General features: G+C 40.3%; 1 protein-coding gene across 1 annotated transcript in view; it reads right to left on the bottom strand.

Moving 5' to 3' along the window:
* Positions 1-4,442: 4,442 nt before the first annotated feature.
* Positions 4,443-15,031, bottom strand: part of GPR149 (G protein-coupled receptor 149) — a 64,280-nt gene continuing 53,691 nt past the window's right edge. Inside the window, exon 4 of the mRNA XM_033957536.1 lies at positions 4,443-6,552. Within this exon, the coding sequence (XP_033813427.1) occupies positions 5,980-6,552 (573 nt within the window). The 3' untranslated portion in view covers positions 4,443-5,979. The remainder of the gene's footprint in view (positions 6,553-15,031) is intronic.

Raw genomic sequence — 15,031 nt, forward strand, 5'->3', positions numbered from 1 at the left:
CCAATCCAGTTTGTGTCAATGCGGGTGCTTGTAAGATCTGTGTACGTTAATCACAAGAAAACTTAAATCCACTTCCCAAGGCCTGAGCCATGCTTTATCCCTCAAAAGATTTCTTCTGCAAAGCACAACAAATAGAGGGGCAAACGTGTCAGAAATAGTGAACACCTAATAATTAGTTTGCAAAGAGTTAAGAGTTGATGACAGGTTAACAATCCAGCATAATTTTTAAAAGAAATAAATAGAACCTCAACACTCCAAGAGGCAGTGATATAAATTGATTTTATACCTCTATTGACTGGAGACCCAGTTATTATTATTGGTAAATGGGCTCTTATAAAGGCCGGCTTTTATCAAGCTGTGCTAGAGGTTTTTAGCGCAGACCATAGCGGTAAATGCTCCAGCGCTCATACCATATTTCCCCGAAAATAAGACACTTGTCTTATATTAATTTTGGGCCCAAAAAAGGCATTAGGTCTTATTTTTAGGGAGGTCTTATTTTTTTTTCATGTACAATGATTATCTCTCCCTTCTTCTTCACCCCAATTCTTCCTATTTCCTTTTTCCCCTCATATGTACAGCATCTTTCATCCATCCCCTTGTGCAGTATCTTTCTATCCCTCCCTCCCATCCCCTTGTGCAGCAGAACCCTTGCAGCTTATATCCCACCCTTCCTCCCATCCCCCTGTGGAGCATTTTTTAATCCCTTCTATCCCCACCGCCACTGCGCACCCCCCCCCCCCTTTCCCTGCTGACCCTTTCATCTCTCCCACCCATCTGAACCCCGACTGTGAGACCGAAATACAGTACAGTACCTTATACCAAACCGCATTGTTGGCAGCACAGGCCCTATCGCAGCTTTCTCATGCCCGGGCATTCCTCTGCTGCGTTGCTGATGACATCATCAGTGTTCAGATGGGTGGGAGAGATGGAAGGGTTGTGGGGGGAAATGCTACTGCCACCAGCAACTAGGGCTTATTTTCGGGGGTTGGGCTTATATTAAGACCTACCCCGAAAATCATGCTAGGTCTTATTTTCGGGGAAACACAGTAGAATTCCTATGAACATCAGAGCAATGGTATAGTAAAGGGGGTATAGGGAGGTGGTCCGCTCCAGGTGCTGTCTCCCTATGGGTGCAGCATGCCTCCTCCTCTCCTCCTCTTCGCCCTCCCCCCCACCCCGTGATCCTCTCCTTGCCACGCGCGCGTGTCCCTTGCCCTCCCATGTACCTTTTTTACTTCCCCGGTGTGAGGTTACTGCCTACGTTGGCATCATCATTCTCTCTGACATCAGGAGAGGTGCATGGGCAGGTCAGGAGTGTCCCCAGAATTTACAGTAGATGTGGAAGGGTATTTTTGATATGATGTCCAAGTCAGAGTTTGGACGTTTTGCAGAACGCACACAAAAATCCAGTACTAAACATGCCCATTTTCAAACCTGCAAAATATCTTTCTTGTTTTTTTCAAAAATGGCTATTTTTCAGATGTTTGTCACTTTTGAACCATTAACAAAAAAAAAAAAAACAGATCCCAAACTTATAAAACAAGCCATTGTAGTAGACTGGCCACACAGGCATCCCAGCAAAGCAGTGGGACACTGCAGTGAACTGCACATAAAAGGTCCCAGGTACACACCTTACCATAACCCCTTTATATTGTATGATGAACCCTCTAAAACCCACCAAATATCCACTGGACCTAATTGTATACCACTCCAATAGCCATTATGCCTGCTGGTGGCACCTATATGATGGTACAGTAGGTTTTGGGTGGGATTCGGAGGAGTAACACCTTCCCCCACAAGTATAGTAGTTTGAATGGGATATAGGCCTGGGTTCCCTTCTCTGGAGTCCACTGCACTGACCACCAGGTTGCTCCAGAGACTTGCTTTCTGATCCACTAGGACTGCCCATAACATATAGGCACATATGCACTGTTTCATTCACATGTTTTAGGGGTGGGAGGATGTCAGGGACCACTGGGGGAGTATGGTAGGGTCCTGCTTTCATAAGAACATAAGAACATAAGAACTGCCTTCTCCGGATCAGACCTTCGGTCCATCAAGTCCGGCGTTGAACACCTTTATGGCACTTATTTGTTATTAAAACAGGTCTAGCCCCAGATTTCCAAACTGTGCTCTCGACGTATTCTTCAATGTTCGATTCTGACAGCAAAACGTCCAAGTCATTGGACGCCTCCTTGAGATTTAGATGAACAGCATGGATTTCATTCTAGAAAATAGGTTTCAAAAATAGCAAATTTGAAGAGTTTGATAAGAAAAACGTCCATCTGCCCCTTTAGGCCACTTTTTGAACATTTTTCGTTTTTTGAAAATAAGCCCCATGGTGTTGCAGAATGCTGTTAGTTTGGCACGAGCATTTACACCAGCTTTTTTTAACAGGCATAAATGCTCACACCCACTGTTAAACACAAAATTACAAACTGAGCTGATATTCTATATAGGCTGCTCTACATACCGAATGTGGATCATCCTGGCATCTAACTTTGGTTGACCTATACTAGAGAATGACACGGTGACAAAATTCATCACCGTTCCCGTCCCCGCGGATAACCACCGGAAACCATCTTCATGTCATTTTTTAAGGAGAGAGGGAAGAATCAGAGTATGAATGGCCACAACCACTGACCCGCAAGCTTTGCTTTGAAGAATGCTGGTGTAGAAGGACTGAGGTTGAGAATGACAGTCTCTGGTATCCAGAGCAGATATTGTGATGTCATAATGCCTTATTCCACCAGTGCCTAAAAGCCAATCACATCAGTGATGTCACAATGGCTTCATTATCCTTGGCTCACATAAGAATCAGAGTATGAATGGCCACAACCACTGACCCACAAGCTTTGCTTTGAAGAATGCTGGTGTAGAAGGACTGAGGCTGAAACAGACACTAGAAAATGACATGGGTTTATTTCCCGCGGTTATCCGCGGGGATGGGAACGATGATGAATTTTGTCACCGTGTCATTCTCTAACCTATACAGAATACACTCCAAAATGTCCATACCTTTAATGTAGCTTCTAGCTTTGCTCTAATATTTCCTGAAGTCACATGGGTGCATAGTAGGTGCCCTGCTATAACATTATCTTCTTGGGGCTAGATTTATTAATCTCTATATTAATATACTGTATTAGTGCACACTTTTAGTAAATAGATCTCACTGACAATAATGGGGCCTGAATTAAATAATGCATATTAATGTACAATAATATATGCTAATTCATTAACACAATAACACATCTAGCTCTTAAGTTGCAAAGGCCTTAGATCAGTATATTGCAGATTGTGTGCCGTGGCACACCAGTATGCCTCCTGAGATTTCAGGTATGCCGCGACACACTGGCGAGGAGGAGAGTCGTCCACGCCAGCTGATTGCCTACAGGATGTACTTCTAGGCAGTCAGCCGGCGCAGAAGACTCTTCTCCTGGCCGGTTTCTCTCCTCCTCTCCCCACACCTCCCGGATCCCTCCATCGAAGTGGGTCATGGCCAGATGGGCCTCCGCGCATGTGCGTGAGATCATCGTGTCAACATCCACGCACTTCCGGGTGCCTTCTGGCTGGAGCACTGGATTTAGTGTGCCGCCGGCTAGAAAGTTTGCGAGACACTGCCTTAGAGGTTTTGAACCCTGTGTACAATTCTGGAGGCCACATTACCACAAAGATGAGCTGAGAGTTGAGTCAGTTCAGCGAATGGCCACCCGGATGGACTCAGGACTCAAGGATCTCCCATATGAGGAATGGCTGGATAAGTTGCAGCTATACTCACTCGAGGAACGCAGAGAGAGGGGAGACATGATCGAGACGTTCAAATATGTCACAGGCCATATCGAGGTGGAAAAAGATATCTTTTTTTCTTAAAGGTCCCATGGCAACAAGAGGGCATCTATTGAAGCTCAGGGGTGGGAAATTTCATGGTGACACCAGAAAATATTTCTTCACTGAAAAGGTGGTTGATCGCTGGAATAGTCTTCCACTACAGGTAATTGAGGCTAGCAGCGTGCCAGATTTTAAGAAAAAATGGGATTGGCAGTGGGATCACTTCACAGAGGAAGTTAGGGGGTGGGTCATTAGTGTGGGCAGACTAGATGGGCCGTGGCCCTTTTCTGCTGTCAGTTTCTATGTTTACTCTATTTGACCAATATTAGCCCAAGTATCAGAGACTTATTTGTCACTAATGAATGAATCAGCCAGTTAGGAATAGCTTCCCCTGGTTAAAGCAAATTGGCAGTATAAATACATTTAAATTGGTCATGAAGAAGTTGGTGACTGACATGGGACAGATGTTTTATTGTATAGAGCTCAAAAAGTATAACATATTAAGGAATGTTAGTCCAGATACTTTAGATTTATAGAATGGCCAAAGATTGATTCATGTTCTTACCCATGCAAAGATGCAAAATATGTACATTCCTTACTACTATACGTTAACAAGTTTGTGATTGATTGTTGATTTACAAAACAAGATGAATAATTCAAGACACAATAGTATAGTACTCCTCTGCTTGATTTTACATTGAAGATTATGATATTGCTAGGTATGCACAAGTGAATTTTCAAAACCAGTGCCTGAAAGGTTTTTAAGATGGCCATAATGTAAGCAGATGAATTTTAGTGAAAGCATGATTTTTCTCAGCATAAAATTTCCAGCCTGCAAAGTGAAGTTGGCAGACTGCAATCATTGTCTTCAACGTATAGACTTGCCTTGAAAACTGACGCATCTATGCCAAAATTATTTAAACCAACTTCAACTCTTACAACCACTTAAGCTTATGCTGTGATCATCCTCTGGTCCATTTTTTGAGAATTTGGTTATGTATCCGGCACATCTCAGTAATTTGTGACTTAACTTGGATTCTTACCCAGGATCAATGCTTGACAATGCAAATTACAAAGAAATATAAAGAACTTATTCTTCCATTTTGTTTTATTTAACTAAACAACTCTTGGCTTTCCTAAAATACAGCTACAGTTTACATAGAAAAACTTCACATACAAGAATCAGTCAAAGAACTGCATACAACAATTGTTGATAATTCAACTGGATTTGGCAGTAGAATAGTTCTGGATCATTCACTTTCCTGGCCTTAAGCATTTTGGAGTAGGTACATTTACTGTAGTGTGTGACTGTGTCATAGCTGCAGCAGCCAACTAAACTTGTTGATTTGAACCATTCCGATAAATATCATTGAGATGCATTGTGGGTAGTGCAGCTAGAGTGATAATATGAGTTAGTTTTCCTGTGTAAGCAGACCACTTTAAATTTGCCTAAATCTGTAACAAGTTGTAGGTACTCAACAGACTACTCTAGGCGCAGAAAATAACAGTCCAGTGGCATTGTTAATTGTTGATAGAAAGTCAACAGTTTGGTGAATCAGTTGTGTTGTAATGTTCTGTGCTGCTAAATCTAACCTCTATTTCTAAGTCTTCTTATAACTTTGAGTTGTATTTAATGTCAAAGTACTTTGATAGTACCCACATTGAAAAGCACTTATGTTCATTAGTCTCACTGTAACTTATACCCTAGTCTGGTCAATTTTTTTTAAAAATAAATAATAATTAAGCCAGATACAGTATGCAAAGAAAAATGTGTGATGCGTTGCACATTAATTATTTTTGGTAGTGAAAGGTGGAGTCTTTGCCATCAGATCCAAGTTTATTAAAAAAACTTTCTGAGCGATTTACAATGCGAATAGGATCATAAGAACATAGTAATAGTGGGAGAAGGAGAGACTTGGTGGTGAGGAATAAACAGTAGGGGGGAGAAGGAAGAACTACAGTTCACAATAGGAAAGATACATATAGGCCCTCTTTTATTAAGGTGCGCTAAGTGTTTTAGCGCGTGCTTATCGTGTGCTAAATAAATGCACGTGCTAATGCTAACGCGTCCATAGGATAACATGCATGTGTTAGTGTTTAGTGCACGCTAAAAAGCATAGCGCACCTTAGTAAAAGAGGGGAAAGTGTTTTCTAGTTACTCTTACCATCTTCCTCCTGTTTTCTGTAAGCTGTATTTAGCAGTTGTATTTCCTCTTGATACCCATCATTGTCTTGATGTTGCTTTTTGCTGTTCTGCCTATGAGCTTCGACAGTATCCGGAATTGATATATTCATATCACTGTCACGATTGTTTGTAGGGATAAATAGTGAGTAGGAGGCGCTTTCACCTAGATCACATGAAACAAACCGATTTTCTTTTCGTGAGTAGCGTAAGGAAGGAGATCTGGCTTGGGCAGAGGATTGACTGATATTGCTTATGATCGACACAGTGTCCATGGCCTCTTCATTGTCGCAAATTTCAAGGACTTCCAAATGAATTTTTACATTTGTATCAGGAAACCTAGAGGGAGAGTCCTCTGGGTTGGGTTCATGGCCTACACTTTTTGACCGGTACACTTCAATCTTCTTGGAAGTGGGAGTTATTTTCTGCCCTTCGCTGCTTACCTCATATGTTGATAAGGACAGGGTTTTTCCTGTTGGTGCATGGAGAGAGACAGTTCCTTGGAATGCACATAATGGAATAGCTAAAGCCCCACCTGAACGCTAGAAACAAACAGAATTGCTATTAAGAATGTTCATTCTTCAACAACAAAGCTCATATTACAAGGATACCTTATAAATGTTCCCGGGGCTACCTCTTTTTGTTGGCTAAATTTTTGTGGTACTGTGATTTTCCCAGATAAAATTTAGCCTTGTGTGTGTGGGGGGGGGGAGGGGGGGTTGGGGGGGGAAGACAGGTAAAGAAGGAGAATTGAAACAATAGTTTATCTGACTAGCTCCCAAAGTTAACTGGCAAAACCTGAATGATTTATAGTTTTACTGAATACTGGAAAAGATATCTAACCCCAAAAAGTATCAAGATCATTGTGAATGTTTTGAGTTTAGGTTTTTGAATAAGGTTAAGTAATTGTGGTTGGTGTGTTGGCCTACTTGAGGCAGTGGCATAGTAAGGCGCCATGGCTCCCCATTCCCTTCCTCGTACCTCTAGTTGTTCACAGCCACAAGCAACAACTTCGTGTTCCTCGTGACACCATCGGCTCTCCCACCGATGTTACTTCCAGGTGCCATGCATAGGAAGTGACCATCAAAGAGAGCTTCTGGGATCATGAGGAGCACGTTGAAGTTGTAACTCATGGCAGTGAACAGCTCAAACTTGCGGCCCGCCAGGTACTATTTTGAGGCCCTCGGTATGTTTATCATAATCACAAAAGTAAAATAAAACAGTTTCTTGATTATATATGTCTCTAGCTATAAATTACAATATTATTATTAAGACTTAGCCAAAAGGAAAGATTTATAAACTATAAAGAGTTTTACCTCATGCAAAATTGTCATTTCTTTAATAGGACATTGACTATTTTTTCTGAGGCCCTCCAAGTACCTACAAATTCAAAATGTAGCTCTGCAAAGGGTTTGAGTTTGAGACCATTGGCTTAACTGTAACCATGACATCCTATTTGTCTTTGGGAAGCAGAGCTGAGATGGTGATGTCATAATGCCTCATTCCACCAATAAGAGCCAACCTCATCAGTGATTTCACAATGGCTTGATTGTCCTGTTCTCCCCTCTGCCCTCCAACCCAGGCGGCAGATTAACCATTCCCCTTAACTCAGTGGTCTCAAACTCTTTAATAAGACATTAACTATTTTTTCTGAGGCCCTCCAAGTACCTACAAATTCAAAATGTAGCCCTGCAAAGGGTTTGAGTTGGAGACCACTGAACTAGAGATACAGGGGAAGAGGGGTGCACACAAGTGCAGGGGAGGGGTGCCTCTGCCCTAGGTGCCTCTCACCCTCACTAAGCCACTGACTTGAGGGTTGATCTAACATAGTATCTGCAGACTTAGAGGTGTGGGTTATATATTCCTTTTGTTAGCAATGATAGTGTAGAGCTGTTAGTTAATGCCAAGCAGCGCCTCATTTAAAGGAGCTGACTTGCAAACTTTTCATTTTAATTAGAAATGTTTATGCATTAATGCAGTTTATCGCAAATTGTGTGCGCCGCGATGAGATTCCAGGTGTGCTGAGAGAGGCACGTCCTGTAGGCAGGCAGCTGGTGCCTCTCCTCCTCAACGGCGCCTTTCTTCCTTTCCCCATCCCCCCACTGGCATAGCAATTTCAGGGTTAGCAAGCTCAGGGCCCCATCTGGAGGGCCTCTGTGCATGCGCAGATGTCAACGTGATGAAATCACACATGCACGTGACATCATCACGTCGACATTTGCGCATAACTGGAGGCCTTGCAGATGCGGCCCCGAGTTTGCGAGACACTGCATTAATGTATCCTAATATTGAGTAAAATGTGTTAATATAAATACGTTAATAATGCTCTAATGCATCTTGAGTGTGCTTTGATATATCCCTTAGATTCATAGAAAGGAAAGTCAAACATGTTATAGGCAATACCATTTTGTTTGATGAACAATACATAAATGACTAGCTTTTGAAAGTTAACCCTGGATATTTAAACTCTGAGGTCAGTGTCGCTTTAAAATGCTGACCACAGAATTTAGTCATATAGGAATATTCAGGTCCAGATTCCACAAAAGACACCTAAAATTACTAGGTGCCTAGATTGGCATGCCTAGCCAATCTTGGTGCCTAACTTACCCCTCCTACCCCCTTTTACAAAAGCATGGGAGAGGTTTTTATCGCCGGCCGGTGCATTGAATATTCTAAGTTGCTCCGACTCTCATAAGAACTCTATGACCATCGGAGCAGCACAAAGCATTCAGTGTTCTGGCCGACACTAAAAAACCTCTTCCGCGCTTTTGTATAAGAACATAAGAACTGCCATCTCTGATAACAAGCAATTAGCACGTTATAATTGGCTTAAATTGAAATTTTTGGGATGGCAGGCCTAACTAGGTTGGCGCCTCATCCAAGGCACCTATCAGAAAGTAGGCATAGTTAGGGGTGGATCATGGGCGTGTTTGGCATGTAGGCGCCTGTTTTGGACTTAGGTGCTAGTATTTAGGCCAAGAAAACCCTGTCATAAATAGGGTGCGCCTAAGTCCACTTTAAGTGCCGCTAGGCAAGATTTTATAAATGGCGCCTAACTTAAGATTGACATGCACTAAGGCCCTCTTTTACAAAGCGTTTTAGTGCAGATGTAGTGTGCGCTAAATCAACGCGTACACTAACCGCTAACGTGCACATAGGATAACATGCACGTGTTAGCATTTAGCGCGTGTTTAGCAAGCGCTAATATTTAGCGCGCGCTAAAATGCTTAGCGCACCTTTGTAAAAGAGGGGGTAAGCGCCATGTTCCTCGGCACCTATGTTTTAGGTACCGTTTATAGAATCAGGGCCTCAGTGCTGACGTCGGGATTTCCCCAGACATGTCCTCCTTTTGAGGACATGTTCGTGGGTCCAGACTGCTTTTCAAAACCCGGCACTAGTATCTTGCTACGGGGTGCAGAATAATGACAATGCAAATGCATATAAAGCATCTCAATAAAGTGTTAATTGAATAATACAGCTGACATTGAACACCACAATTGTATTATTTGTAGAAAAATCACACCAGCTCACAGATGGCATTTTTTTTTTCCTGCCCAGGAGCATCATGAAATTAATATGTGGCCTGACGCTCGCAGATGCCATCTTAAAGGAACTGGAATCATATTAATAGCAGCCCCTGACAGCCATCTTTCATAGGGTTACCAGATGTCTGGGCGTCCAGATGGCTTTCCAAAACCCGGCACTTTGTCCGGGTTTTGAAAAGCTTCCAGCTAGGACGGCATATTTGCATGCGCGGATCCAACGCGGTGATATCACGCACATGCGTGCATGTGTGTGACATCATTGCGTCATACCAGCGAATGCACAGATGCCCTCCTGACAAGTGAACAGGTTCAGAGGGGACGGGCAAAAATGGGTGAGGCTGGGGCGGAGCCATGGAAAATCTGATAACCCTAATCTTTCCAAGCAGTTCAAGGCCCTCCATCCCCCTTGAAAATACCCCCATAAGCACCTCAAGTCTACCTGAAGCAATCCTTATAGTTCAGTAGAATGAGGTAGGAGCAATCCCTTTTCCCCCTTGCAACTCTGGGTTGGCACCCATGGTTTCTAGGAGCAGGCTGCCATTTTGTTTTGCATAGTAAAGGCTCATGATATACAAAAGAAATATGTGTGAAAGTGTGGGTAGATAGTAAGTAGCCCTTTCCTCTGAGTTTCCCTTCCCTGTATATTTGTTTAATTCTTTATTGATTTTCAAATTTTGACAGTGCAATACAACTATATTAAACATGAGCATTATATATAACACATTTAAAATACACAAAATTAATACATTACCAATCCTTTTCTCCCTCCTTTCTTCACATAACTATTACACTGCATATGCATATATTATTACAATATTATAGATAAATACCTTTAGCAATCCCAAATACCTTCCCCTCCCCCCCAGATGTGTAAGGAATCCATAAAAAGGGAGATACCTGACATTCATTGCAATTCACACAAGAACAGGGGAAACCCAATAGAAAAGGCACACAAGAACAGGGGAAACAATTCCACTTTGTTTTTGCTCATTCATTGCAATTCAACATATGCAGTCAATGGGCTCCACACCTTATTGAATATCATACTAGACCCCAAACACTCCGCATTCATTCTCTCATATTTATACATGGAACAAATATTTGCCCACCAAAATGTGTAATTTACTCTGTCGTAACTCTTCCAGTTACGCGTAATCATCTGGATGGCTATTCCAGTCATAATCAAGAAGAGCCGGCTTTTATATCTATCTAAAGAAGGCTTAAAATGCAATATTGTACCACAAATTATGGCTTCGTAGGTTAACGGGATTGATGACTCAAGAATAATATTTATTTGTCCCCAAATTGACTTCCAGAAATTAAGTATCATTGGACAATAATACAACAGATGATCCAAGGTCCCTATATCAATGTGACAATGCCAGCATCTATTAGACTTAGAACTATCTACCTTATTCAAACGAACTGTATATTTGAATAGTATGAAGGGAAACATAAACAACGGCTAGCTGTTCATCCTCTTCCAATACATTTCAGTGTTTACCGACAATATTTGCATGCTATCTCTTAAAGCATTATGAAGAGGAAAAATTGCCAATAAATCCTAGACTACAGCAAACCGTTCATACAATGAAGCAGATTGCAAGCAACTGGAGCAACCCCTTTAAAATCACAGAATAATGAGACCTTCAGAACAGATCACACTCTAACACTGAATCATAGATAGCATATTAACCCCAAAAATAAAAGCTAACTTCTAAGACCAAACAGCTTTATGAAACACTTATTAAAGATAATACCAATCTTAGGAGAAAGCTTGAGTCTTTGGAAAATTTCTCCCGTAGTAATAATTTAAGATTGGTGAATTTCCCTAAGGTCCTAATGATTACTCCTCGGGAGATGCTGAAAAGATATATGATGGAAATTTTGGGACTCACTGAGGAAGTGATACCACCATTTACACAAGTCTATCATCTCCCTAATAATCACCAGAAACACCAGCAAGAGGTTGTACAGGAAAATTTGGATGTGCCCACTTTATTGGAATTTTCAAACAGTGGAAGGGCAGTGCCTGCAACTTTATTATTAACAGTGGCTTTGGCCCCAGATAAAAACTGGCTATTGAGACTTTTCTTCAAAAATAAACAGAAATTTTTTTTAGGAATGCAAATACAAATGTATCCAGATCTTGCCAGAGAAACCCAAAGATGTCGTAAAGAATTTCTATTATTAAAACCAGGACTGTTAACCTTAGGGGCAACCTTTTATTTACGTCACCCATGCAAATGCATAGTGCATTATTCCTCACAAAAATATGTCTTTTTTTAAATCTTTCCAGCTGACGGCTTTCCTGTCGTTGTCATGCCTGGAGAAAGAAAAAGATAAGATCTAGCCCTAGATAAGAAGTATTTTTAGGGAACCCTGAGCTCAGTTTAAATCAGTGGTGGCAATCTTCTTTTATTATATATTTTTGTTATTAAAATCGCTCTTGTTCCATATTGATCCGGTATGGAGGACTTGAGTTAAAAATTTAAGTAAATTTTATGTTATGGATTCAATTCTGATTAATATGGTTATGTACTATTGATCTTATATTTTTGATTTGAATTGATTAATACGGTTATGTACTTTTCACTTAAATTTTACTTTCTGTACAAGTTTATACTTGGTAAATAATTATAAAATGATAGATAAATAAATAAAAGCTAACATTAAGGCCCTGATTCTATAAACGGCACCTAGATCAGAGTGCCTAGCTGATCTAGGCACCTAACTTAATTTTATTTTAATTGGCTTAATTTTCTTTTAATTGGCTTAATTTTCTTTTAATTGACAATTGAAAGCGCCATTTAAAAAAAACCCAATTTGAGGTATGCATCTATACCGAAGCACCTACCTACCTGTAGAGAAAGTAGACATTGTTAGGGGGCAGATTCAGGGCAGAGTTTGGGTGTGGAATGATTTAGATGCTGCTAGGCACCTGCCTTAGGTGCAATCATTTAGTTCACTTAAAACCTGGCCTAAATGGTAGTGCACCTAAGGATTTAGGCCCAAATTCTGTGACTGGCGCCTAATGTTAAGCACCTATATTGGAGGCGCCCAACTAGATAAGCGCCTATCTAAATTGAATAACAAGCTCAATTAAGCTTTTTAATCAGCAATGATTGAAACTAAGGCGCCTCTAAAAATTTAGGCAGCCTTCAAAAAAATAGGCGCTATGCATGTTAGGTATGGGTGTGGCTATGTGTTGGGCGCCTTATTGCAGAATCACTGCGCTTAAGCATGCGTAAGCGCTCATATAGGTGCCTAACTTTTAGTTGAGCCTAGAGCTGGCCTATTTATTGGGCCCCTCCAAAATAGATGCCTCTCAGTGTGATTTATTAAACAGCACCCAATTTTACTTGAATCGCACTGAACCGTGCCTATATTGGCACCCAACTTTTGGGATCTTCTTATAGATTTTACCCTTTAATGATTAGGGATGGGTTATCATTTGCAAATGTCAATGACCAAGAAAACCTGAATAAAATGAAAATTTCCACAATGACATGGGAAAGGCCACAAAATGAATATTATCCAGCTGCCCCTTCCCTATTAATGAATCTGTTGAAACATTCTTCTTTTGTATATCCACATTTATTTGTGATGTCATCGTTTTGTTTTCTGGTGGAAGTATAAAGTCATTATTGTGTAAAGACAAAATTTGATTGTTGTTCCTGAATTATTCATATTCCATATCTTTTTTTTTTTTTTTTCCAGATCAAGATCAGGGCTCCATTTACTAATGTGCATTAATAAAATAATGCATGAATTCTGTAAATAATTTGTCCTGGATGCAGAATAATAAGTTCTTTGCAGAAAATTAACATTCCATCGTAAACATGGACTATGATATTACACTCTCTAATCATGAATTTTTACAATGACAATTTTATACTTTAAGAGGACACATTTATAGTATGTTTTCAAAAATTCTTGATGGTAAAACTGTGATTATAGATTGTGATTATATAGGGCTCCTTTTACAAAGGTGCGTTAGCGTTTTTAGCGCACGCACTGGATTAGCACGTGCTAGCCAAAAAACTACTGCCTACTCAAGAGGAGGCAGTAGCGGCTAGTGTGCGGGTCATTTTAGCACGCGCTATTCTGCGCATTAAGGCCCTAACACACCTTTGTAAAAGGAGCCCATAGTCTTAATGTGACCTGCAAAATATTCCACTCAAACCCTGTACCATTTAGATTAACAACCATAACATAATATTTATATACCGAAAAACCTTACAGGTCCTTAACAGTTTATAAATGAGAACTGAACATTAACAGCGATCTATAAAGATAAATTTTCATAGACTTCCCGATTATAGAAATTTAGCATATAAGTAAGTTTTTAACAATTTTCTAAAATTTGCATAAGATACAGAGGTGGAAAATAGTCGACAAAGGTCAGAATCTCATTTAGCAGCTTGATATGAAAGCAATCCATTATATCTTTTATATTGACATCGCTTGACTGATGGAAAATCAAATATTGTTGCTATACGAGGAGCGTCTAAAACTAGAAAAATTAAAATGATCAACCAGGTACCCTGGGGCCATACTATACATGGCCTTATAACACAGACACAGGTACTATTGGTTTAGTCCCTAAATATATAACTGACCTCTTCTTTTCTCAACCTATAGAGACATAAGAGAAGCTCACACTTGAATTTTGTTTCTCCACCAGTTAGAGGATGTAAATTTAAAAGACATCAGCAACATCTTTTCTCATATCAGGCAGCATTATGGGGTAAAGATCTGGAACAATTACTTATGCTTACTAATACTTATGGGGAATTTAGGAGATACCTAAAAACATCTGTTCCTAAAGTACTTAGGTAGCTGATTTGTACAATCTTTCTCACAATAACTGATCGTTAGAGCTGTTAGTTACTAGTTGTCAACTTTGTTAGTTCTACTCAATTTGTAGCATTTTTAATCATTGTAAACCGCATAGAAATTCACGGTCCTGCGGTATATAAACTGTTATTATTATTATCCTAACTTAAACAGAGATATGGTGCTTGCATGCTAAAGGTAATAAACAAGTAGCTCAAATTCTATCTAAAGAAAACTCCTGAGCAGCATATAATGAAGAGAGAGAGAAAAAAAACCCTCCGTAAATGATAAGTCTTAATCAATCAAGATTGCTTTGTACTCTAAGAGCAAAACTGAATATGCACCAGGAAAGTGTCCCACTTAGCCAAAGCTTCCTTCCCGCTAAGTGTGTCTCCATTAAGTGGCTTCAGCTGCAGTACAGAAATAATATTTTCCATTAAAATGAATAGCAGGGATGATTACTCTTGTCATTTCTGCCTCACTGTCTCAGTTGGGAAAACATGGTGCCCCCCCCTGCCCCCAGTGTTCCTTTTAGTCCCTTATGTGCCTTGTGATTATGGCTTCATTATTCAGAAGCCATACTCTTACAGCTGTACTTTCAAATATAAAATATGTAAATATGAAATCATGTCTATTG

The sequence above is a fragment of the Geotrypetes seraphini genome, chromosome 9 (genome assembly GCF_902459505.1).
Source record: "Geotrypetes seraphini chromosome 9, aGeoSer1.1, whole genome shotgun sequence".
In the NCBI taxonomy this organism is placed as follows: domain Eukaryota; kingdom Metazoa; phylum Chordata; class Amphibia; order Gymnophiona; family Dermophiidae; genus Geotrypetes; species Geotrypetes seraphini.